The sequence below is a fragment of the Excalfactoria chinensis genome, chromosome 6, assembly GCF_039878825.1.
Source record: "Excalfactoria chinensis isolate bCotChi1 chromosome 6, bCotChi1.hap2, whole genome shotgun sequence".
NCBI classification, from domain to species: domain Eukaryota; kingdom Metazoa; phylum Chordata; class Aves; order Galliformes; family Phasianidae; genus Excalfactoria; species Excalfactoria chinensis.
The window spans coordinates 5,915,670-5,942,226 of record NC_092830.1 but is presented as its reverse complement, the minus strand read 5'-3'; the positions used below and the strand labels follow the sequence as shown (position 1 = coordinate 5,942,226).

Sequence of the window (26,557 nt, the reverse complement as noted above, 5' to 3'; positions counted from 1 at the left end):
TCATTTTTTTCATTCCCAGAAAGAAAATTCCATTAAAAAGGAATTGAGATTAAGAGTTTATATCCATAATTTAGGGCGATAATTATAGTGCCTCTCATTACCATCAGAAGCTTCACAAGCTTTTTTTATTTTCTTATTATTAACTCCATGTAACAGCCATATGATTAGAGAACGTTACACTTGAAAATCCAAATTGCAATTACAGCAGTTTCTGCTTCTACGCCTATTACACCACTGCAGGTCAAAAAGGTTGCTTAATTCTCACTTCTCCCACTTGCATTAAGTTTATTCCCAACTGAGAACTTCCTAGTTGAATCTGTTTGTCTCCATACAGCACAACATGGCCGGTATTTTTCCCCACCCTACATAACTCCAGTGTATGTATTCAACAGCTCTCCTACAAACCCCCACAGATTTCAAGTATAAAAACTAAAAAACAAACATTATCAAAATACGTGAAGCATATTAATATTAAAACTAACCCCAACAAAATCCATATTTACCAGCACACCCACAGACGTTTTATGCTGCTGAAAAACACAGCAAAACAGGTTTGGCTGCATTAACATTTTCTGTAGTGCCGTTTCAGTCTGCTGTAACACGTCCACTGAGAGAAAGCTGATTTGTGTGAGAATTATTGTCACATCAGCACAAACTGAGGAACTCTCCCATCCAAGCAATACTAAATCAGTTCTGGAAAAGAAGAAAACACCACCAACCCCCCCTGACTTAACCAAAGTAACAGCTGAAGCTCCTTTCCAATACCAGTAATATCGATATCTGCACTGCTACAAGTGATTAATCAGCTTTATGAGAAGTTGTAGGGTGTTACCAAACCACTGTTGTTCTTTCCAAACTGATTACAAGAGAAAATCATTTCTTTAAATCATCTTTGAACTGTTGGACTACTCAGTACGTCCCTCTGCATATCCAAGCGTTCATATTTTAACATTTAAAAAGGAAGCAACATCGCCAGGACTTGCAAAACTTAAGGAATCAGAAGGAAACCTTAAATACAAGAGCACTTCCACCTTCAGACTCCTCTCTCCTGTTGTGTTGGTTCTGGATTGCAATGGTAGTGAGATGACTACTCTCTATTCCAGACATGGGAACACGCTATGCAAAAACATACTAAAAGGCACTAAAATGGGTGTCCTGCGCAATCAGGTCATAATTACTCAGATCCCACCACTGCAATTTTTCACCTAACAGCTCAATCAGTTTTTGGCTATATGCATGCTTTTCAAGCTTCAAAATACAAAGGGACCTATAGAAACAGGCAGCATGACAAAAGAACTGACATCAATTAAATAAGCAAGTTCTGTTCACCGTAGGAAACTCTGAACAACTGACACCAAATGCTATGTAGTGGGGTACATGGGGACACAGAGTCTGTCTTTTTCCTTTATTTCATTTTGCATTTCCATGTTCTTAGAGAAATTACACCAAAGGCAAATTCCAAGCTTTTGGGTTCAGCCCCATAACGTGACAGAGATTCCTTAACAGACAAGAAAAAAAGGTGCATGTGATCAAACGGTGCCTTATCCATCACCCAGGAGGAACCCATAAAGGTTGTGAGTTACCAGTGCACAACCGCCGAGGTTGCATCTGAGAAGTAAAATACTAACTTACATACGGATGTTCTCACTTCAAGGTTTTACTTTTCTAGGCCTAAAATGCAATATTAAAAGACAACATCACCTCAAGCGCAGGTATAAACTAGTACAAAAGCCCTGTTTATTGTACAGGAAGAAACACTAACAGCGAAGAGTTAATGAAAATAAGGACTTATGTTACGATTACTCACCCGCTTTGGCCCACTGAAAATCTTCCTGGTGTTTTCCTTGGATTTATCACCTTGTTTATTTGTGGATTTTTTATTGCCTTCAGGCACACCAGATGCATCCTCCGAAAACTCCAGAAGATCTGTGAAAGGAAATTACAGAACAGTCTTTACTGAAAGCCGATGAACTGCTACTGTTGAACTACTGAATTGCACTTCTTGCATCTAACATTTCAACATGCACAGCTTCTGAAGTAACAAACCAAACCAACCACCTTTATCATGACATCAGTTTTCAAGCCAGACATAGCTCTGCATGGAGCTCAGGTTCACCAACAGGAATGCTGCAGTACTCCAGTGATGCATTACAAGACACAGCACTGTAGCACTTCCTGCCTATCCTGTGGCTCTCAGGTTATGACTTAACCATACAGGCACACGCTCCTCTGAATACCGGGTCACCCACCACACGTGGGTATTTGCAGCTTACAGCCACAGCTCAGCAGCAGGTGAACTAAATCAGAGCTGAGGACCTTGAAAAGCGTATGACTATGAGATTTAGAAGACTTCCTATTGCGAGAGCAGGAAAGACAAATGGATCGTAGTTGGCTTGTCACAAAGGCAACCTGTTTGTATTTGCATCTGCTGCAAACAGCATTACAAGCCAGCAGCCATCATAGAAGGAAGGAGGAGGCTCAGAGTAACCCTGTAAGCTCTGCCGATATGCTCTGTACCTGTGGCCTCAGTATTTGTATCACCCAGTTCCAGACTGCAAACCTGTAATTCACTATCTAATTAAATCCTTGCCCTACTTTCTTCTTTAAACTCCTGCTGTATTTGAAACATTATCCCTTGGTGACCAGCTAAGGTTCTTTTACTTGGCATAAACCCAAAGCTACCATAAAATTTCAAAAGAGCAATAAACTGAGCAGCACTGTTTCATCTGATGAACAGTTTAGAAAACTGATCTATTCTGAAGCAGCTGCTGCTGTTTGAGCCCTGCGCTGCAAAACCAGAAGCAGGCTGGATCAATTACTCTAATCCTCTGCACACTGAGGGAACAAGACCAGCCAAAGTCCTAGAAAAGTAGTACCTGAAAGCAAACCAAGCAAAGGAGTGTCAAAACGCAGTTACTCAACATTTAGCTAGTGCCAGAGATAGAACTATTCTGCAAACAAGCCCCCAAAGCATTTTGCATCAGTCAACTTGAAGAGCCCCGGCAACACCCACGGCAGGGAAGGCAGAGGCCCCAGCCCACTCAGCCCAGCTGTTTTCCGTTCAGTTGGGGTCAGCACAGCTTGACAATGCAGCACGGCCTGTGACTTTCTACAAGGTGTTTGGATAAATTTAGTCTAAAGCGGAAATAATTACAGACCAGTTCTAACTGCCTTTAACTGAAATAATGCAAAACTATCCTCAAGTCTCCTCAGAACTCAGCTCAGTAATTTACTGGAACTTACCAGTTAAGAGTCAAATCCAACTGCTCAGACACGCATCCTTAATGTTCTGAAACGCTTCAGAGAAGAAAGGCCCTGAGTGCAATCCCCACAGAAGGTCCAACAAGCCACCAAGAACACAGCCTTCTATTTCAGAGTAAAAGCTAAGCAGTAACTCACTTGGCCACAGCAATGGCAAACAGGGAAGTGATTAGAAATGCAGGATGTGTTTACATCCACTTCATCAACCTCAGCTGTGCTTTGCAGCAAGACCTGGAGCTGCTGTTGAGATCAATAATGATTAGTAGCGCTCTAGAGCGATTAAGCCACGATTTTTAAATCATTTAAGCTTTTGTTGAAATTCCGCTCCCGTGTGACACTAATTCAATCAAATTAAACACATTTATATTCAATTTTTCAACTAGTTTTAACCTCTCCTACTTATTATAAAGTCACACTGCTTTTTTGGATGCTGCTCACCTACCAAATGCTTCTATGGTTAATTTCATAAAATGACCTGGATTGCTTTTACTGGAGCAATGTTCTTAGTTGCCTTCTAGGTATCCCAAAAGCACTGCTTACACCTCCTACCAGACTTTCAAACTGAAACCAAAGAGCAGGGAGAAAGGGTCCTTTGTGGAAGACAAACTGCTGGCACAGTTATTCCAGTAACATACCACAGTCCCAAAGAAGCAGGTGTGCCACACAAAGCTGCAGCTTCAAACAGATATTTTTGGTTAAGACTTTCTTGCCTTCGCCATTACTTCAGATTTCTCTTGGATACAACTGCCAACTGATTCATACAGGCAAGCAATTAAGTCACTCTGATATTAAGAGCTCCTCTTTACTGGAATCATCCTTCATTCTGGCTACTGGAGTGACACAGGCACTGCTCCTATCTAGCAAGGTCCAATTCACATATTTAGCCCCTGGCATTCCAAATGCCTGCAGCTGGGAGGCCTTCACATCACAGGGCTGCTTCTGTGGCTACGATGAGACAGTCCGAGACTAACTAACTTGATTGACCTTTTCTGCATCTTCCCTTGCAGTAACAACACTGTCTGTTTGGTCTTTAGAGCTTCCATTAAGTTGATTTGCAGAAACAGCCATGTTTGTATTACTAAACTTTCTTTCCCCCAGTCATGAACTTCCAGCAAACAAACCTACATCAACCTGTGCCAAGGGAGCCTCTTCAAAACGTGTCCAAAATAACCTGCATCAGCCCAGAACATAACATTCTCCTTTGTGACTGCAGTGCTGTATGCAAACAACTGGAGATACGCTGAGGCTCCAAAGCACAGCAGCTGAAAGGAATGTTTGAGGGATCAGCATCTCAGCTGCCTTAACTGCATGAGATTTTTTTCCTTGGGATAAATGGCCAAAGACTTGTCAGAGAAGAACTCAGATAGGGCATTTCATAGGTGACCCTGTAAGTGAAACCCACTTTCCAAAGAGGTTGGAACGCAAGCCTCTCACCATAATTAGAGAAACACTCTGTTTTGTTTGAAAACACATTTCCTGTATTGTATCAAGTTGTTCCTCCTAACGTTCACAAAAATCATCGGCACTAATACTTACCTTTGCTTCAGATGTCCTACAGACAATCCTGTTCTCAAGAAACACTGTAATTTTAACAGAGAAAAGAACACCTTTTCCTACTAACTTATATTTCTCAATGATTTCAGTACAAACTAATTGTACAGAAAACCAGCACTTTCTTTAGCATTTCTAAGGCTAGATTTGAATACTCTCCTCAAGACAAAGTCTCACCCTTCAATAAATGGGTAAAAACTTTGTGGCAGCTTCATGCTCCCAAGTGAAGGGCCACAAATTTCCTAGAGCAGGAGCGGGATTCTGAAATACTTAACCCAATATGCAGTTCTTCAATATGCAGAGGTACGCATGAAGCCAGCATGCTGACATGCCCTCAAAAGGCCCCACAGCCTTTCTCTCCTGAGTAAAGCTCCAGCTACCTACAAATACATTCAAAAAGCACAATTTTCTGCTCTCAGTTCAGCAGCTTTTTGCATTTGCTTCTGTGGAAAGGTATCTGCCTTCCAGACATGAGAACTGCATGCACAGTGTAAGAGGTAAGAACCTTCTTTTAAAAAAGAAAATCCTTTGACCTCTGTCATTGCACTAAGGGACATAAGGGATATACCAAGACAAATGCAAAACAGCAAACAAGACCACAGCAGAAATAAGCAGATGTCATTTCTGTATTTCCAAGCCGAGGGCAGCATCTCACAAACACTTCAGCACATTACAAAAAGAACAAAATAAAGGTCAGCTGAATTTAAGGAATTCATGTGTACTCTACAAGAGCTCTGCTTACCTGTGTTAGTATTGACCTGATTATCCTGGGAACAGTTCTCGCTGTTGTCAGTGGTTGGCTGTTGTGAGGGTGACGGTGCAGCTCTAGTTCTTTTTTTGTTCGCTTTCCTTTCCGCTATCTGCCACTCTTCATCTTCATCCTCGCTTTCACTCAAGTCATCAAACCCAAAGTACTTAATTTTGTAATTGGAACTCCCAGAACTTCTAGAGGCACCTTCGTCTCCCTCTCCCTCATCTTGATCGTCAAACCCAAAAAACTCCAATTTGACATCCTTTTTGGATTTGGTATTGCTTGGTCGAAACCTGGTTGTGGTTTTTGTAGTAGCAATGTCTGCTTTTTTTCTTAAACGTCCAGCTTCTCCCAAGTCAGTAGGGGTTGCTGTGCTAAATTCGTCAATTCGTTCCATGGTATCCTGTATGGTAACGTTACAAACTGACAAGCAAGATGGATGTAGAACAGTGTAGTCTCTAGTCCGTCCAACCGTCCCTCTATAACTGGTCCCACTACTTAAAGAAGCTTTTTTTGCTGGGTTCAGACCATCGTTATTTGACTCATTGTTTGCTTTGGATAAAGACTGGCTAGTGCCATCCATTAGCTTGTCAAAGTTTGTTGCCCCCTGTTGTTTTGCTTTGTTGGATCTACAGTATGTCCTACAGTTGCTTGGCCTAGGAATAGTTTGCACAAGTTCTTCACAAATGGCTTCCTTTGGATTTTCTGCATCTTCTTTATCACCCTCCTCATCCTTGCTCTTCATCTCTGAGAGATGCTCACTGTCAAGATCTAATACATACTCTCCAGTTCTGGAGTCTTCAGGTTCATCGTCCCATTCATACAAGTGAGTTCTTAAAGGCCCCTTCGTCTGAGATGCTTCCAATACAGAGTCTGTTGGTTTCCCAGCATGGGAGTCCCAAGAATCAGGCAAGTCCTTGGCTTCAATTTTGTATCCAGAAGAGTCCGTAGTTTCAGGATTTGTTTTGTTACTGTCTTCAGCAGTCTCAAAGATGAAATGACTGTTCTTCTCATCATCTTCATTCAAATTCTGCATCTTATCTGCACACGTAAGAAAAGACAAAATTATTGCTAAAAAGCACTATTAAAAGAACAATCACGCTTGCAGACAAACTTGGAAAAGGGTCTCGATCCTCCTAGCCTATACTGTTAAGCTTCCTAAGCCTTCCAGTTTAAAGCTGTTGCCATAATAAAGCATCTTCATCATCACTTGTATAAACAAACCCCAGTTTGAAATAAAGTTCACTTTAAAAACAGACACATCATGAAAAAAAACTACAAGCCCTGAATGCACGCACTGCATCCTCTGTATACAACCATCTTGAAAAGAACAGGATTCATCACTGCTAAGCACGTGACACATAAGAATCAGTGCACTGGCTAATTTTAATGTCACAAGACACATTATGGTTGCTCACTGTGTTCAGTAAAGGGGCTGCAGGAGCAGGTTACAGCCACTCATTTGTACATTCTGTGGATTCTCATCACAAATCATTAAGTGAATTACTTCTCAAGAGCAGTTTTTACCATGTACTTCTACAGATCCAAGAAACAGCTGTTTCAAGTTCATCACACTGGAACAGGTTGCCCAAGGAGGCTGTGGATGCCCCATCCCTGCAGGCATTCAAGGCCAGGCTGGATGTGGCTCTGGGCAGCCTGGCCTGCTGGTTGGCGACCCTGCACATAGCAGAGAGGTTGAAACCAGATGGTCATTGTGGTGCTTTTCAACTCAGGCCATACTGAGATTCTACGATCTTATACTTGTCTGACCCACAGCCACACCTGTATCTTACACTGTCAAGAAGAAAATCAGTTGTAAGCAGTTTTTGTCAGATCTGACCAACACTCACACAGCAGTAATGCCAGGAAAGACAGAACTTATTGTAGAGATACCATTGCTTTTGGTCTCCCATGACAAACTGCACCATGCACTCAGAAGGAGCTCTGACAAGGATGAATAGAACAAAATGCTAGAAGAGAACTTGTGTCAAGAAACAGGTACAGAATGCCACAGTAATGGGGGACGCTCCACTCATAGCAAGCAAACTCCTAAGCTTTGGCTTTGTTATGTAGCAAATACTTTCCAAACTCACCATTAATATGAAGACTTCAGCAGCCTTCAGCACAAGTCCTGACCTCTCCAAACTTCATCAGACACCATTTACCCAGGTGGTATAAAGATTTCAATGCACTGACTAGAAAGTTCCAACCTTTTCAATGAGGAAAGGAAGCATCAGCACCTTTTCTAGGATGTTTTTCTTCGTTTAAAATTAAAACTGCATCATCTAGATGCCCATCCATGCTCAAACTGATACTAAAAGAACTTGAAAACACAAGGAGAGGAATTCTACTAAAAGAAATGCCTATCCAGTCGAGTTTTGCAGGAAACGGATCTAACCGTAAGTGCAACTCCTCAGCGATAAAGGACAAGCAGCATCTCAGACTGCAGCCAAGTTTCCTGTGAGTTTCCCTCAGGTCTGACATTGAAGCTTCAACAGTCAGCTAGAAATAAAAAACCCTCTTCACAGCATACATAAAATGGAATACTAAATTCTCCGAAGAACATCAATCCTAACCAGCTCAGCAATGGAATCTTGTTCAATCTCGGTCTTTCGCTATCAGTACCTATTACAGGAAATCATGTTACTCCTATTTCAATTTGTCGCTAGTGATAACCTGACATGCCCAACCAATACTACGGCACCTGGCAGTGTACAATGTGTTCTTTCCCCTCATGTTTCATTTTACTGCAGGACTGAAGGCTACAGTAATACACAGGCATGAAAATCAGCAAATTCAACCTCCACAATTTGATTCTCAGTCCCTCACTAAGATACATTCCATTTTGCAGTCCTAATGCTCCTATTCCACAGTTTTAAAACTTAAAATACATACAATTAACATATGCCAGTCTGCTTACTCAGTGTTTTGCTGAATTGCTACAAACATGTTTTCGTACACCTATCCGGAAGGGCAGTGATTTTTCTATCCCATGTCGTATCAGGATCAAATCAAATCAATTCTTCCCAAGGAATGGAATACACATGAGCGCACACACATCATACTGCAGGGTTGGGTTGTGCTGGTAGAACTGGGACGGCTTCCATCATTATTATCACAGCTACTGTTCACATCGTAAAGCACAGAATAAGATCACAGAATTGCAGGGGTTGGAACAGGCCTCTGCAGATCATCAAGTCCAACACACCCTGCTAAAGCAGGTTCCCCACAGCAGGCCACACAAGCCAGCATCCTGAATGTCTCCAGAGGACACTACACTTCCTCTCTGGGCGGCCGGTCCCAGTGCTCCATCACTTGCACAGTGAAGTTCTTCCCTGTGTTTGCATGGAGTTTCTTGCATTCCAGTTTCTGCCCCACTGCCCTACTGCTGCACACCACTGAAAAGAGCCTGCCCCATCTATGTGACTCCCACACTTCAGATAGACATAACCAGGGACGAGATCCCCTCTCAGCCTTCTCTGCCAGACTGAAGAGCCCCAGGTCTCTCCACCTTTCCTTATTCAGGAGGATGTACATTATCATGCCTGGAAAACAGACTTAAAAGGCCAAACAAATATCTATCTGTATCTCACACACTGAAGTTCCAATACTTTAATAAATAAATAAAGGAAAAAGAAAACACAGAAACACAGGGAATCTGCTTACAAACAAACAAACATTTTATAAATGCCCTACTACTACAGCATTCCAAGTAGCATGACAACCCTGTAACACACACATGCAAACATGTTCTCAAACTTCCAGTTCTTAAGAACGGAGTAAAACTGAATGGTGACATTCTGGTGAGCACCTCCTGAAGAGAGAGCTGGTCAATCCCCTGTCCTCTCATCAGCACAGATCAACAGCACCAGGCAGGAGTTTGTTTTCATTTGTTTGGTGTTTAAGTCTCTAGAACTTAATTACTAGAGCATGAGAGAACCAATCTAACTGCCTGCAGGCAAAATAAGGTTAAGAGATGAAGGAACAATACCCCCAAGTTCACACACTGCAAGATATTTGAATTACATTTCTCCAGACACTCAAAATCATTCTGGAGGTGTGAATGAAACCAAGTTCTCCAAATCCTACTGCTATTCCAGCAATATTCCAGCTTTTCCAACAGTAACTTTAAACCACTGAACAAACTCAAACCTAAAACTTCATAATTTAGACTAGATGGATATAAAGTGAATATTTTGTTCACGCTTCTTGGTCAAATACATGCTTAACATAAACAGGGAGTTATCAGACAGATGGCCTAAACGCTAGTCCATATATCCAGCAGAACAGAAAAGGCCTTGTAGTTACAGTGACTAGCTCTAGAGCCACTGCTTGTCTTTTCATTTTAAGGTCATGTACAAAGGATGAATGCAATTCTACACTTGTTTTTGGTTTGTTATTTTTAAGAAAGCAAAACACTCTAATTAGATACGACACCTACATCCTTCAGTTGGGTCTCTGATAATTTTGACTTCCAGATGTCTCAGATTCCAACTTCATTTTTCCATTAAGATGGGTGCTTATTTTAGAAGGTGTCTATGTCAAAGCCTGCCCCCTGACCATCCTCGGACAGCCACTATTTCATCATCATACTGTATGGAAAAAGCAGAGGTCTCACAAGAAAACATTTTGTTCAGTCATCTAGCAGAAAACACTATACAGACTTGCTGAGGTGGTGGAAGGTCTTTAAAAGAAATTGCAAGGTGTCCAGAAATAGGCAGAGTAAAAAGAATCATTTTCTTTTTAACTCTCCATCATTCCTAAAAATAATAGTAAATGAAGACTGGACAACAACCTCCAGTATGCTTCTTACCTTCCACCTTTTGTTATAGATTGTCTAAAAGAACAAAAAACAAAGTCCAGAAGCTCTTTCCAGAGCAAATGTCAAGCTGGACCAGTTGAGCAGGACCACTGATATTAATGCAAACCTTGTCTTCCCGTGGGCAGACAACTGAAAGAAGACTGAGAAATCGCTTTGTTCACATGGCTCAAAACCTATCAGTCATTCATGCAAAACTTTCTGTCTGGTGATTTTGGAAGGCAATGAAGCTGGAGAACACCAGAAACCGCCTGAAAGTGCCTGAGGAGAAGGTGGGAGCAGAAGAGGAGAGGCCAGGAGCATCGCGTGGCGCAGAGCCATCTCAGGAGCTTGCAGCATTTCCAGGATTGCTACCCATCTTCCTACACTTTCCATTAAGACAAACTACAGCTCCTTAGATTTTTGCCCGGACAGCTTCAGAGATCTTCATCGGAATTTCCATACAGCTCCAGCTGCTATGTTTGTGTATCTCCTGTGACACTACAGAATATTGACAGTAACAACACTGAACTAAAACAACATGGTGTTACACATCCAGCATTTGGGTACAATTACGGCACCATCCTCGTTCCTGCTCATGGTACACCAAAACAGTGTTTACAGCTGCACTAATTCAAACTTGGTCACAATGTGCTCCAGGCAGGGCCTAAAAGCACTAAGTGTGCTAATGCAGAAAGGGAATTACTAATAGCATCTCCCTCCAATTCTCGCTGTCTATCTGACATCTGACCAGGTACTTCCTACTTGACAAGGAAAACTGAAGTTCCAATAAAAGCTCAGCTCTTGCCAGTAGCTCCACAACCTGCAGGAGTCAAGGATTTCTCAGTCTGAATATGCTCAGGGTACAACACATACTAAGACACAACCCTAAACAAAAGTGATGGAAAAAAAAAAATCCTTTTGGAAACCTAACACTCTTGTTGGCAAAATTACCATCAACCAAACCAGACACCACCAAACACTATACCCCACCCCAGCCCCTATTTCAATTCAATCTAATTTCCAATTAACTCATAAGACTAAGCAGCTCAGCTCCAAGGCTGAAAACACCCATTTCAACTCTGTGAAATCAAACTGTCATTTCCAGTTCAACACCAATTGCCTGAAGTGAAACACTACGTCCTTTGGTTAACAACTCAGCAATAGAGTTTTAGTGCCTTGCTGTCATTTAGAAGTTACTCTCAAGCCGGCCTCTCAGTGTGTAACTACAGTGACTCCCGATGCAAAGAAGAGCTGCAGGGTAGCAGAGCACTGACTCACCTGCAACTCGTGCTGCTTCACCAGCTGCGCTGCTCTAAGTAGGATTAAGCACCCACTGCTATCTGCATGTCCTTTATAGGTGTGCAGAAAGAAGGTAAAGGAAGAAATGAATCAGTTCAACTCCATCTTTCATAGCACTTGTAATAGCAGTGCATTTGTAGCATCTCTCCTTAGCATTCGGAATTCAACCAAAACCATCTAACTAGGACATGAAAGAAGGACAACCTATATTAGCCCTATAACACTAACTTTAAAACAGGCTAAGATGTCAAAATGCTAACACATAAGCAAAAAGAATGCTTATTTCTTCCGTTTACTCTACAAAGTGCAGACAGTAATAAAGGTTAGTGCTACTAACTTGAATTCTAAGTTAGCTTTCTCTCATTTCTACCAGTTCTTGGTGACTACTAACTAAGGTTTCCTGAAGCTATGGATGAAAGACGTATTGCCTTCTCTTACTTACACTGAATGGGACCTTATGCACCTTCACTGCCGTGCAGCCAGCTGGAAAAGCCTTCATTTTAAAACTGAAAAGACCGTGATTAAATTGCTCTCCACAGGAAACTAATGTTCAGACTTAAACTGGGTTTCTTTATTATTAGTCACACAAATTCACAGAATTTATTCTGAATGCATAGATGTTAACGTTAGTCAAAGGCAATGACGTCTTTGAAAGGGCAGGCAGGTGGCATGAATCCAACTTGATACTCCTCTATTTCTCTCCAAATGACATCTGACCACCCAGGCAGAGGCAAAAGCAAGAAAAAGAAACATCAAAAAAGCAGGCAGTAAGATTAAAAGTGAAGAGTGGCATCCAGCACCCGGCTATCTGTTATCTCCAACTACTGAGGGCACACACATTAATGGGATGCAGTACGTGAACAGAGCACTGACACAAGATGGAGGAAGCAGTTTGTGAGCTCATTATGAGCAATGCCTGATGTTCCTCAACATTCAGGAACATTTATTATGGCTTAGTTATAACTCTAACCAATTTTCCAGAGCATAAAGCTACATCACTTTACAACTTGAAGCTGGCCAAGCTAAAGGAAAAGACGAATCTTCACCCGGTGCTTGTATCATATTCTTCATTTCTGGGAAGAGAGCCCAACCAAGACATACAGTGTCTTCACTGGTTTGGACAGATTTACTGGCTGTAGAAAAAGCCATCTTCTTGTTCCAAATATTAAAATGAAACTCATTAGTTTCTTTCTTCTAACGTAAATGGGAAATCCAATATTTTGGTTGGTAAGGAAGAAAGGTTACAGACTAAATTCCTTCGCTATGCTTTCTGCCTATGATTGAACAGCTGGCAAACTGAAAAAAATAAAAAGCTTATAGCTATAAAATAAACAATTCTAAGAAATGGGCAAAATTTGCCACTTAGATAACATCATTATCCACTGATGCCCGCAAGATCTGTTAGCAGGCATAAACAGAGGATAAGATGCATAAGAGCCTCAAGAGATTAGACTCTCAAGACCAGTTTCATAGCTGACACTCACTGCAACAGATAAAATTATAGACCCACCATCTCCCAAAGCTATGATTATCGATTCTAAGTAATGCTCTCTCTCTACACTCTGAATCAAAATGAGTTCCCCACCAAGTTCACATTCAGGCTGAACAGACAGTTTTGCTTCTTAGAAGATGCTTTAAGTTCTATTTTGCAGAGTTCCATGAAAACCCAAAATCGATACGATTTAATTTATTGCTATCACAAAACTACATTCCTTAGAAAGATTTTGGGTTTTTTCCCTTTCATACACCCTGAGCATGAAAATTCTGAGGTAATTTATATGCAAAGTCCAAATTCACTACTTTAATTACAAACCAGCTCCTCATTTCAGCTGGTTACTCTAAACATACAGCTTGTTAGACACAAGACACCTTCTGATTTCTTTGCATATCACCTGGATACAGCCATTCTTTTCAGTGATACAGCACTTAGCATCTAAACAGCCACTGTTTTAACCCAGGCACCCAGCACATGACTTCACGGAGCCAGACAGAACCTGTGCTGGCATCTGTGAGTCCTTTACTCATCATACAGTGCCCAATTTTTCTCTCGTTTAGTGATGATGTCCTCGGGCCTCATGCAGCACGCTTCACAATTCTAATAGGAATACAGATCTTCATTGCAGAAATGCTGAAGTAAACAAGTGCATTGCTATAGGTTGCCAAGGCTCTGTAAGAAAAGCTCAGACCAGCCTGTGTGCTGGTGCAACACCCCAGGCTGGGGCTCCCCGCAGACGACCGAATCCCAAGCACCATACTACGGTCACTCACCTTGGATCTGTCTATGCCATATGACGTAATTCCTCACAGACATTTGTCCCTGCTGGGAAAGCAAACTACTGCCAGGCATTTGGAGAGGCTGTCACATGCTAACATAAAAACAGGAGCTCCAGTCAGCCAGAGCAAAACTTCTTCAAAATCTTTACATTTCATTGGAAGTTTTGGTCTTTCTTAGCAAGGGCAGGCTGACATATCCACATTCAGCTCCCCAAACGATCCCTTGCACATTAATCCTTTCTGTTTGCTATACTCCATACAAGATTTCAGAGCCTGAATCAGCTGTCTCACATCCTCACCTCTGATGGAACGTGCAGTGGAACTGGCATGTTACTCTTCCCTGGTAACTGAGAAGGGCATCGCTTGCTCAGAGCAGCAGGAGAAAGCTGACCCAGCAACACAACTGCTTCCCCCTTGCAGGGAAAACAAGACAAAGTGTCACCAGCATCACAAGTAGCTGGCACATGCTAATAAATGCTTGTTTCCACCAACTCCTGTACTGCAAGCCCTTCTGAAAACAAAGTAATGAAGCATATCGTAATACAGCAGCACTAATAACCATTAAAAATGCATCCTTAGACTTATAAGACAGTCTGGCTTCAAACACCATTCATAAATAAGTTGAAACCTTTTACTGAATACAGTTGCAGTTTCTTAAATGACAACGTGAACTAACAGCTTGGAGTTGAATAACATTTTCCATGCAGTTAATGGTACAGTAGCAATACAGTACTACAGATCTCAGCAGTTGGAGTCTGAAATGGCTGCCTCACCAACTGCTTCCTACTCCCCTGCAAACCAGGCCAGCTGGAGAGGTGTATGTGTTAGCAGGCTCTTCCTTCTGGGAGCACCCAACAACTCTTCTGAATGCAGACAGTTCAACTTTTTAAGAATGAGAGAAGCTTGTGGCCAGGGACCTTCTGACACTCAGCCAGAAGCCTCCTTCACTAACATGTTGTCAAGCACTGCTCATTTAGCAAATCAATATACGCATTGAAACTTCTGCACCATTTCAGTTCTGTCATGCTCTTGAAAAACAAAAAGAGAGCCATTATCACAGTGCTCTGCATGTATAGGAGAAGGGGCAACTCAAACAGGAGGAAAGGTAAGAACAAGACAAGAGAGGGCTTGCTGATAAACGTTGATAAATGTTGACTATAGACTCTGCATAAGCACAGCCACCTAAATAAGCTTTGCCACGCTGACATTCTAACAGGTACACACCTTCTGCCAAACCTTTCCTCCTCCATGCTATCGGTTTCCTAATGATCTGAGCCAGCCTGAGCACAGCTGCAGTTCTTTTTAATCATGGCTGCTACCAGCTGTCTCCTAAGGCAGCCAAATGCACAGGCCTCATTCATTTCCCCCCAGCTTTTTGCTCCGTTTCTGGACAGAACACGACATAACTGAAATTCTTCCCAAATAAGTAAACAAAACACATTAAACAACCCTGCAAGAGGAAGATAAGGTAAGATCACTAAGTCTAACTATTCTCTTTAATGACCGTGCCACTGTTACACACAAAATAGAAGCTATGAAGGAATTTCAAAGGCACTGACAAACCTTGTTGCCCAATGTAATTTTGAGATATTGTTAACCTTGCATTTGAGAGGCTGAAACTTAGCTCTAAAGATAGGGCACCCCACCCACACAATCAGGATACAGGGGCTTTGCAGACACGTCCACCAGAGCGCTATCAGGACAGTCCATAGGGAACAGACCCAATGGCTCACACTGTCCTCCTCTCAGAACAACTCTTTTCTGCGCCTTACTCTATTCAGTCCCTCCTCTTTCTGGGCGGATAAGTAAAGTTAAGCTCTGTACAGGGCAAGTCATGAAGTGGTTAAGCAAAATTGTACCACATTCTCCTACATTGCATAAGCTGAAGTTATTAAGCAAGACTGTATTTGTCATTGAGATTTGCTACTGGTATGCGCACGAGCCCCAGGTGAGAAACAGGTGCATTACAAACTCCTGAGAAACACCTAAGGACTTTGCAGCATACAACAGCCACATTTGTCCTCCTGGTTCCACTTCAAGTCTGCCTCCCTCATATGAAGTTCACCTGCTAACTGCTGTATTGGCACATTTCTGCTTGATACCAATTACCATTTCAATTATTTTCTAATGACTCAAATCTCTTCCCAGCTACCACGTTCTTCTTCCTTAGCAAAGGTGACCTAACAGTGGCTGTTAATACTGAACACTCCTTTGCTATTTCTGAGTTACCTAAACTCCTACTATCTGCAAATTGCCTCTTACACACAGGATTACTGATGGACATTCCTCACTCTGCCTTAAGCCTCGATCAAGCGACAGAAGGGAAAGATTAGGAGAAGCCTTCTACCTTAAGAGCTTCTCAAAGCCCTTCAAATGAGATTGTTACAACTCCAAGCCAAGGGCTACTGGGGTAAAAAAAGACCAATCAGTCATGCCACTTGAAATAAAAGATAAAGATCCCCAGCTGCATCACAAAACAAGTTGCACAACCACTGAAACAACAACAAAAAAAGAATTGCCTTTTTAATACCAAATATTAGTTAAAATTAACTGATGTTGCATCACTTTTGTTTTAACAAACAAAGAAATGAATGTTGAGGCAAGGAAGTACATCTGGAGCAAAGTTAGGCTGAAGTGTAATTCTCAGCTTGCCAACAGCCACAGTTTTCACCTTATTCGAGCACAAGGATTACAACACAATGGCAGAACATTCTATCAGAAAGTCCTGAGACCTTGGCTCATCTCTTAGTTCAATATCATGCCAAGGACTAGCAGAACGTACTTAAAACAAGCGCAGCATGAACATCAGCGCCTATATAACCTACTTTCTTATACTAGATATACACCACAGTATGTGGGTTAAGGTTGAGCTCACATTGTAGTCTCTCTCACAGTGGGACTATTAACACTGTTCGTTCTTTCTTTTTCTCCTCTATTCAGGAATGGTAGAACTTGCTGCCTCCAGGACCTATAAGCTCTTTGAACAAGTTTGGTTGAATCTGGTAGAGTGTAAGAGTCGCCAAGGAGGGGAGAATGATTAGGGAGAAGGTAAGGATAGGTAAGCAGTAAAGTATATGCACTACACAGTATAGGATAGCACAGGGCCATAACAAAATTAACCCTCTTCAGGTCTGAAAGGCAGCCCGGTACCATCAAACCTCACTTAATAATCAACATGACAAAAAGACTTTTGAAGTAGCCATATTTATACTGGCTGACTACGCCACTATCTCTAATTGCTCAGTGTTCCCAGTGACATTTTCAGGGACCACGTATTTATTTTGGTTGCTACACACAAGCACAGTATCTGCTTCAACTCTCCAAGTTTCATTTATATTACCTGTCCAAAATAAACACTCATCAAAGCTACAGCATGGGTTTTCTTATACTTACTTCAATACATTTTCATTTGAACTTCATTTCTCAAGAAAAAGATTTACAGAATAGGATTCTACATACAATGAAGGGAAGATTAAACTGTTCACAAGCATGCAGTCTGAAAGAAGAGCATTGTCAGGCCAAGATGCGCCTTGTCCCGCGCTTTCTGGCTGATCTGCAGTCAGTAACAAACACGTCAGTGAAGCACACCAGGCGAGCAGACATTCAGTGAACTGTTAAGCAACTTCCCCTAAGTTAGGGCTTGTTAAGGTCTGTTCCCCTGGCTTTTCATGCACTACGAAGTTTCTCTCCACAGCTTACAAACACTCTTTTCCAACTTGAAAATTACTTCTCAAACAAGCCTTCTATGCAGAAGCCATTTAGTTCTACAACCTGCGCTGCTATCAGCAACCAGGAAAACTCGCTGTGCTCTCATCTCCTTGTAAATACCCAGGGATGACTCTCTGCCACCTCTGGATTCAAACTTGGAAAAACGAACTGTATTTACCAAATGAGAGTGCATCACATTTACAGATTAACATGCCATAGAACACCACAAAAAAACCAGAAATATTTCAATAGGAAACTAAGAGTAAAACTGAAGTAAAACAACATATTTCACCAACTTATCTGTCCAACTCAAGTTCCACCACCATATCTTGGTTTTCTTTCAATAAGATTATCTCACAAAATGACTGAGCTGTGTGTATCTTGTTCTGTTTGGTATCCTTCTTGTCTACTACATTACAAAGTGAACTCCAATTTCTGATCCCAAGGATAAGTTAACAGTATCTGAGAATTCAAAGTTACATAAGTGCTTCTCATTAAAGTTGATTATGATAATCCAGAGCAAGTCAGTAGGTGTCAGCTTCATCAAGGTTCATCTAATGTGATCTTCTGCCCAATTTTAGAAGCTACAGTTTAATCAGCCCATTATGTGGAAACTTCTGATGAGGTGTAATGACATGTGATCTTGTTTTGTGAATTCCCTCTCCGAAGCATAAAGGTTTGGGTCTGGAAACAGCCCCTAAATAGGCTTAACAGAATTCTGTTTTACAGATGCGAAGCTTTTCACATACACATCAATAAAGATGTGGTAATTAAGAAAGTAAACATACCTCTCAGCAACTGAAGTTCAGAAGACTGCTTTTTCCATACAAACCATTACACAGGCACACCATGAGCTACATCTGTACTTGCATCAAAGTGACTGTGTACCTTCACTAAACCAAGGCCAGTAACTACAGAATAAGGCATTCTGCACTACCACCAACCCACCACGTACTTAAAAGGACAAAGGCACTGGGATCAGGACAAATGCTTTTTTCAAGCAGGAGGTTATTATTCCATTTACTCAAGGTGGACTAACACATCACATCTGAACTTGCAGAAACAAGAACTAGAGTACCAAGAATCTCAGATCAATAAGCAAGATGTGAGATGCTGATTGGTGCTTTTAGTTAAATAGCATATCCTATGAGCTGCCCTACAGTTTGAACACATAAATGATTTCAGAAAGCGCTGATTCTAAACATACAGCGCTAAAAACTGAATAACAAAGCTCTCTGGACAGCTGAGTGGACGTACCTGCAGCTGCGGGTTTAGCACTGCTGCCTTTGCATTCTCCGTCTTCCGCATTTTTGCTTGTGCTCTTTTCTTTTATAGGAGGAGCGGTACTGTCAGCAGGTATTTGCTTGCTGGATGCAGTGTTCTCACCACCGTCTGGCTGATTACTTTTGCTGTTGGCTTCAAGTAGAGAAGTGAAGTCCTCAGACTGAGCAGCTTCATTTGGGTCCAGCTGGGAGGAGCTTTTACCCTGTGCCACATTCTTTGAAGACACAGGAAGAGATTCTTCATCACTGTCAAACCCAAACGGATCCTCCGTTACCTCATCTTCAACTCGGGGTTTCTTAGGAACTTCGGAAATGTCTGCTTTGACACTGGGCCTCTTCTGTCCCAATTTGGCCATGAAGGTGGTTTCCCCCCATTTCGTGCTAAGGGTGGTCCGTTTGTTGGAAAATACTTCGTCAAACTTGGAACTGCCGTTTCCCCCTTTCCGGCTGTAGGTCTTTCCAAATCGGGATGTCATTTTGGCTCCTGTTTCATATTCTCTGTTGGAAAATAAAGAAAGAAAAACAATTTCACAAACTTTTTAGCACCAATGACTGCAACGCTACCATTAGTTTGGCCTATGAGCACCAAGTACCTCCATGTAACGCAATATCACCTGCTCTATTCTACAGACTAATTAATCTAGATACGATTATCACTGTACGTCCCATGCTTCTGCAGCATCTATTTTCCAGTGTCACTCAAAGCTGAGTTATTTGAAGTATTTAATCAAGACATGGCACAATAAATCCTTATGAAATATCCCCTACCCATACATTATTTCTGGTATTGATTTGTTCTAGCTTTGTATTTTCAAGCGCAGACGGCACAGCTTTCATGAAACATCAGGAGAAAACGCACCTAAACGTGCAGCTCTCTGCTCGTATAGTAATGCTATATGCTCTCACACAGACTCTTCCCATTTAAAGCCTTTCAGATATTTCAGATACGAATTCACCACAAATAATGATGACAACTTCACCCCTCTTTCTGCTCCTGCTTAGCAAGCACGTGATTTGCAAACATGACATGCATGTTCCTGATCAGCACTGGTACACAACATTCCCCTGGAGTAAGATTGATTTGATCGACAGACAGGAATGAGGAGACCCTTCTAAATCCCTGTCCAAGAACATGGAGAGTCAGCTTATATGGGACAGCATGAGCCATGACCATCTACAGGCTGTCAGAACTGTAGCCGGATCTACAGCTTGTTTAGCCAGAAGAATGAAGTTTATATTTAAACAAATTAAACAGGAACAAATTTAAACAGTTCCCTGCATGTGTTCTGTTCCTACTTTTGTTCAACTCAAGAGGGAAGACGGACCAGTTAGTCGCATTTTGCCTCCTCCCCAAAACAAATACTTGAGCTATAGGGCAAATAGCAACATAACACAAAACAAGCATAACTTCTGTAAACCAGAATTGGTTTCTTTTTTTATTTCTTATTTTGGCCCACACATCAATAGGAAATTGGAATTCTTTATAGTCAGTCTGAATCTAATCGAGTACATCTCTCTGTCTGAAAGCACTCTCCGTTCTGGAGAAGAGCCTGCTAAAAAGGGGGGGGGGGGGGGGGGGGGAGGGTATTTCTTTAAAGCACAGAATCAAAGAAATCCTACTTTCAAAGTGTCAACTGCCCTCGTTTACTGTAAAGTCTATGAGAAATAGGCCGCTGAAGTTATTATGTGAACTATTTGTTAGGGAGAACTGTTCTTAGTACTGTTTCTCTGAATAAGTCGTGTGCTTTCCACCATGTTCTCATCTCCACCTGAAGTACCAGAGCAGCTTCTGCCATAAAAAGTCACACCACTTTCCAGAAACATCCCTCTAACGGATTGTTCTAGGAGGACTGCCTCACTAACAACAGCCTCCTTTCATCAGGTCAACTTTCCCCTATTACATGAGCTGAGCAACTCAAAGGCCATCTTTTGAGCTACATGAATATCATGGCTGAGTTTCAGAACCAGGTGGTGCTGCAGTGCAGAAGATGCAGGACAATCACTGAGGGAAAACTTCACCTGGCCATTCAGCAGATGGATGATAAATGCACGTGCCCATCTACCGACCCCGTGTCTGCTGGGCACACACCAGGATGGCTGATGCCACTGGCAGCAGTCACTCTTCAGCCCACCTTCACCCTTTTCGTAGTGCCACAAGCTGCTGTGTGCTGCACCCAACATCGCTGCTGAACCACAGCATTTTTCACACACACCCCCCCCCCAGATTGCTCTCAATTCCTATTTTCAGATCGAGAGCAAAACTAAGGTCTTCCCATCGGCAAACAACAAAGCAAATCAAACTCCATAGGCGTACTTTGCTGATGTTTGAAAGTACTTACAACTGCAACACCAACATATTTTATACAGGGAAAAAGTCAGCTTTTACAACTACAGAAACAAAATGGAACGTTTAGCAGCATCCAAATTCCTCTATGACTCTTATACAGAAGGTCACAACACTCCCCAAAAGCCCCCGTTCCTCCCTAACCTCTGACTCAGGTATCTCCAGCACCTGACACTTTCAATGCCTGCAAAAACAGCGATGCATTTAAATAGCCGCCCGTGGTTTGCAGTTTCAAGGAGAAGCCTGCAGCAGTCCGGAGGACCTCGTTTTCAGAAAGCAGAGTTACACAACAGGGATTACGACTTTAATGGGAATAACAAGTTCACTTCGCGAGCCGTTTTGAATCAAGCGATCAATACTCAAACGCAAACTCTACATAACGAAAAGAGGTTAACAGATGAGTATTGGGGAAACACAGATACCGCACGGCTCACACTGGGGTTAAAGATCAGGAAACGCCGACGTACTTCCGTGTACCGGAGCGCCGCCAAAGCGGGGTTCCCAGCCCGTTGCAGCCCTCCTCCGCTCCTCGCTCGCTGCGAGGTGAGAACGGGGCCGACCTCCCCCACCCCCGCCCACCCACCCACCCACCCAGCGACCCACCGGCGCTCCCGCTCGGAGCGGTGCAGGAGCCGAGCGGCCCGCAGAGCCCAGCGCCGCCCGCCGCCCGCCCGCGGGGCTCGGACCCCGCCAGGCAGCGCCTCCACCCGCCCCCGCCCTTACATAAGCGGGGCCGGAGCCGGGCCGGGCGCGGGAGGCGGCTGACGAAATCCCACGGTGACAGCTCCTTCCCTCCTCCCCCCGCGGGGCTCGGCGGAACCGGGTCACCCCCCCGCCGCCGCCTGATGTCACTTCCCCTCCCGTCGCCCCCCTCCCCCGCCCCGCTCCGACCCCGGCGCGAGGGCAGCGCGGCCCGGCCCGGCAAGCCCCGCGGCGGCCGCCGCCTCCCCGTCCGGCCCGGCCCGCATCTCTCCCCCCGCGGCCTCAAGAGCGCTGCCCCGCGGCCGGGCGCTGCCCGTGGGACCCCGCCGGGCCGCCCCGGAAGGGACGCGGGGCCGCCGGCTCCTCCCCGCCGGGTTGCGGGGCCCATTCGTCTCCCCGCCGCCCGCTCGGGCCCGAGGCCGCCCCGGGCGCCGCACCTACCTCGGCCTCGGCGGTGGCGGCGGGGCCCGGGCCCGGCGCGCTGCGGGCGGCGCCGCCGACGCGGACGCGGCCGGCTATCCCGCTCCGCCGCCCGACCAAAGGCGCTGCCCGACGAAAGGCGCCGCCCGACCGGGCTCCTCCGCGACTCCCGCACGACTCCCCGCGGCGGTGCGGGCGTTAGGGCCCCCGGCGCCGCCTCCTCCGGCGCCGCTTCCTCCGCGCCGGAATTATCGCCGCTCTCGGGACGGGGCCCGGGACCATCTCTCCGCCATTTGCCCCGCTCCTTCCGTCACTGCGCGTCCCACGCCCGGCCGCCGCCCGCAGCCAATCGCACCCCGCCTCGCTCAACCGACGGCGTCGCCGTCGCGCACGCGCGCGCCCCGCCGTTTCCGCCCCCTCCCCGCGCGGCGCCCGCCGGGAGCTGTAGTGTGTGGCGCAGGAAGGCGGCGCGCGGCCCGTCCAGGCCTCGGTAGGCCCAACGCGCGGGGCGGCGCGCAAGCCTCGCTCGGGAGCCCCCCCGGCTCCTCACCGGTAATCACGGCGGCTACATTGAGCCCAGCGTCAACCCAGAGAGAAAATACTCCACAGAACGGCTACTGTGGGTGAAACCACAGCTCTGAGGCGCTGCGCTGCCACAAGCGCTGCCCAACATGAGGCCTACGGCCAGCCGGGACATTGTTGCGCCTCTGAGACTGACAGTAGTGATACAGGAGGTGAAAAAGAAAACAAAGCCTCCAACAGCAGACAAGCATTGGAACCCACCACCACCACAACCTTGTGGAACTTCAGGTGGTCCCACAACATCTCTCTACATCTCTCATCTGATTAAAGGTTTTAAAGCACATCAGCCAAATACAACACAAATGTAACAAGCAAGAGCAAAAATAAAAGGCTGCTTTCATCAGACGGAAGAATTTGGGGTTGTCTCATTGTTTCTAGTTCAGAAACCTCACTTTCTCTTAATCTTTATCCAATGCAAATTATTGGCCTACAGTACGGAGAAGCAAGATTATTTACAGGAACATCAAACAAAACGATAAATGGATTTGGGGCCTCTACTTGGCACCCATTGCCGTGTTGCTGGCTTCTACATTTAACATCTAAACAACAAATACGCTGAATGTGCTCTTTAAGGAACTGTACAATTGCTGCTAGAGAGAGCAAAGCTAAAATGAACTGGGCCTCATGATGAGAAACTCTAGTAGGTTTCAAATAGGACAGAAGTGACTGCTGTATTTCAAAGGTAGTTTACAAGCATATTTATACCTTCCACACTGACTCAGTTATTGGAAAGCAACCGAAAGGAGGTTAAACATTAAAATACATAATCTGAGTATAACAAGATTTTTTTGTCCTCTGAGTATTGTATCAGAACTATTAATTAGCTTGTTTAATCAGCAAGTGTAAAACAGCACACGCAATTGAAACTGGTGTAGCTGTCCACCGCATGAGTTTCAGGTCTTAATTGGTGACTAATGGATCTGTTGGACAGAGAGGAAAAAACAGTACGACGAGAGCTCAAAATACTTTTGGTCTCTGTGGAGTTATTTACAACATTAAAAAAGTTATCCTGAGACCAGAAGAACTGAACAGGATGGACGGAGTGAGGAAGTGAAACCAACCAAGTGAAACGTTTTATCAGGCTTACCTCAAGTATGCCAGCAACAAGACAGAGCAGACAACCAAATTCCATCCGCTTTCAGCAGCAGTTAAGTCTACTTCTCGTAGAGGGTGGAATTCCACAGTCATCGTATTCCTTTTGTTGCCATCTCCCTTCACAAATAAATAAATAAATAAATAAATAAATAAATAATAAATATATATATGTATATATAAAATATAAAAATCAAACAAAACAAAACAGCACAGAAACATTCACAAGAAACAGACCAGACAAAACACTTCAATTTTGCATTTGCTTCCACAAGGAAAGCAGTGGGAAGTAAGCAGCTATCTTATAGCTTCAGCTTTTCTGTCTTAAAACTTGGGGCTTTTCTAATTCATTCCATAGTTCTCCCCTTCACAAGAAACTAGCATCTTTCCTATTTATAGTGAAGTCAGAAAGCACTGAAAGATGTAGCCAAAATGCTTCAAAGCTGGGGATAAGGGAGAGAAAATTGATACAGGAGGAAGAACATTTAGGAAGGAGGGAAGAGTTAATTTGGATAATATGCCCTACAGCTCTTCCTGTTCTCTTTGTGTAGATACAAACCAGATTGTTCAAAAAAGCAACACCGTAAATACATCCTTGCTACACTCCTATCACCAAAGGAGAATGAATTCAATAACCCACTGTCCCACTTGCCAACAATGAACTCACAGGCAGGCCCTCCCCCGTGTCCACACCTTTCCCTCCAGAACTGTAAGTCAGTGGCACTTCAGTCCACTCAGCATCTTCTTCTCCACCTCCTTTTCTCTCCTTCCTGCCTCACCTAGCCACTATTTGTCTCCCACATTATCTCCAGCTTTCTACAGTGGTTCTTTCCATGCCTTTTCTCCAGGTAGAAAGGGGCTGGAGAACTAGAGGATGTCCTGCTGCTCTCACTGCACTCACAGCTGCTGCAGCACTTTCATTTAGTCTCAATTAGTGCCACTTAAAACATTAAACATTTCAGTGTGTTTTGCTTTTTCTTTGTGAAACGTCAGTCTCCTCCTGTTCCTGTCCTTCAAGCATCTCCCAGCACACCAGGGTGAGAGCACTCAGGGCTTTGCCATTTCACTTCACTGGGGCTGGGATTTCCCCCTTCATATTTGCTATGCAAATAGGTGAAGAGACGCATTAAGTAACTAATTACCATGCTTTAGTCAACCTTCTGAAACAGCTCTGAAAATAGTTATTTATACATTAGTATCACTACTAACGTGTGTTGGAGGAAGATCAGCAACACCACACGTGGCTGCATGGGAGCTGATGAAAGCAGCTGTGCTGAGAGCCACAGTGCTTGGATCAGGGCAGACCATAAAGCAGGAGAAGCGGGGCTGGGAGGCTTGCAGCACAGTGTGCCAAGTGTGATTTCTGATAGTAAAAAGCTTTTCTCAGCAAGGCATTCCCAAGTATTATAGCATATTACTTTTCTGACACTGATCCTTGAGAAGAAGGACCAAAAGGCTTCCAACAGGAGATCTTGGTATAGTTCTGGATCGTGTTTTTCTGTGTTTGTATCAGGTTGTAGCTTTCTCATCCTATAAGACAGCCAAGTCAAGGCATTAAGCTTTGTCACAGAAAGGTTAAAAGAAGCCCTACTGAACAGAAGGAAGAGAAGCTTACAGGAGCACAGCAAGGGGCTTGTTTGGGGGAATAAAAAGAGTACCTTCAACCCTGATGTCCATGAATCAAAGCCAGGCAGCTAGCCAGGAAAAAAAGAAGTTGTGCTACTCCACCTTCTCCAGTCTGCGCACCCATTTGTTGCAATCACAAGAGGGAGCATCCTCTGTGCAATGTAAAAGCCTCTGGAAATACAAGTTTTACATGATGAACCAAGAGCAGTCATTCACCTAAGGCTAAATTCTCAGTTTCTCCCTAGGTGATAAGCCTGTGAGAAACCACCTCCCTTACGGGAATGATGCAGCCTAAGTTTAGAAGAGATAAGAAAGACCCAGGTCTTCGCTCAGCTTAACTTTGCATGTTGATGAACTAAAAGGATGGCCTTCTCAAATGCCTGAAATCCGTTGCAGCCTCGTAGGCTTCAGTTCCTCCTGGAAATTTTCCTAGAATTCTTCTTTTAAGAACTTAGTTCTCAATACTATTGAACTTTTCTGTTTTCTTGATGGTAGCCCATAATGAAAGCCATCAAAATGTACTAAATAGCACTTGCTGGGGAGAGAAAAGCACGGGAATACAACACGCAGTTGGTGTTTTACATCTCCTTTCTTATAAAGAGTTTGATAGGACCAAATGTCCAGTTCCAGTCCTTCTCTAGCAGTAGAATAGCAGCCGTTCCTTTTGTTTATTCTGCTTCTATCACCTGCATATACCTGACCTGCACTTCTGCATGACACCACTTTGTACTCACAGTTGTCTCAATGTTTCTGCGTGGTTCTTCACACACAGATGCTGTACTCACTCAATTCCTTTTTATTAATAAGATTTTTATTTTCCCTTCTATTTTCCAAATACTTTTTTCCTACTCTTTAGAAAGAAC

At 43.7% G+C, this 26,557-nt stretch overlaps 1 protein-coding gene across 4 annotated transcripts in view; it reads right to left on the bottom strand.

Annotated features, from left to right (window-relative positions):
- WAPL (WAPL cohesin release factor) overlaps positions 1-26,557 on the bottom strand; it is a 112,011-nt gene that overhangs the window by 32,673 nt on the left and 52,781 nt on the right. For 2 of the 4 annotated variants that reach the window (XM_072339992.1, XM_072339993.1), the window contains 5 exons: positions 25,727-25,865; positions 24,064-24,188; positions 18,903-19,426; positions 5,555-6,604; positions 1,808-1,926 (listed from right to left, as the gene is read on the bottom strand). In XM_072339992.1, the coding sequence (XP_072196093.1) occupies positions 1,808-1,926; positions 5,555-6,604; positions 18,903-19,426; positions 24,064-24,164 (1,794 nt within the window). In that variant the 5' untranslated portion in view covers positions 24,165-24,188; positions 25,727-25,865. Of the gene's footprint in view, positions 1-1,807; positions 1,927-5,554; positions 6,605-18,902; positions 19,427-21,995; positions 22,123-22,415; positions 22,744-24,063; positions 24,189-25,726; positions 25,866-26,557 lie in introns of those variants that run through there. The other 2 variants (XM_072339995.1, XM_072339994.1) reach the window with 2 other exon arrangements.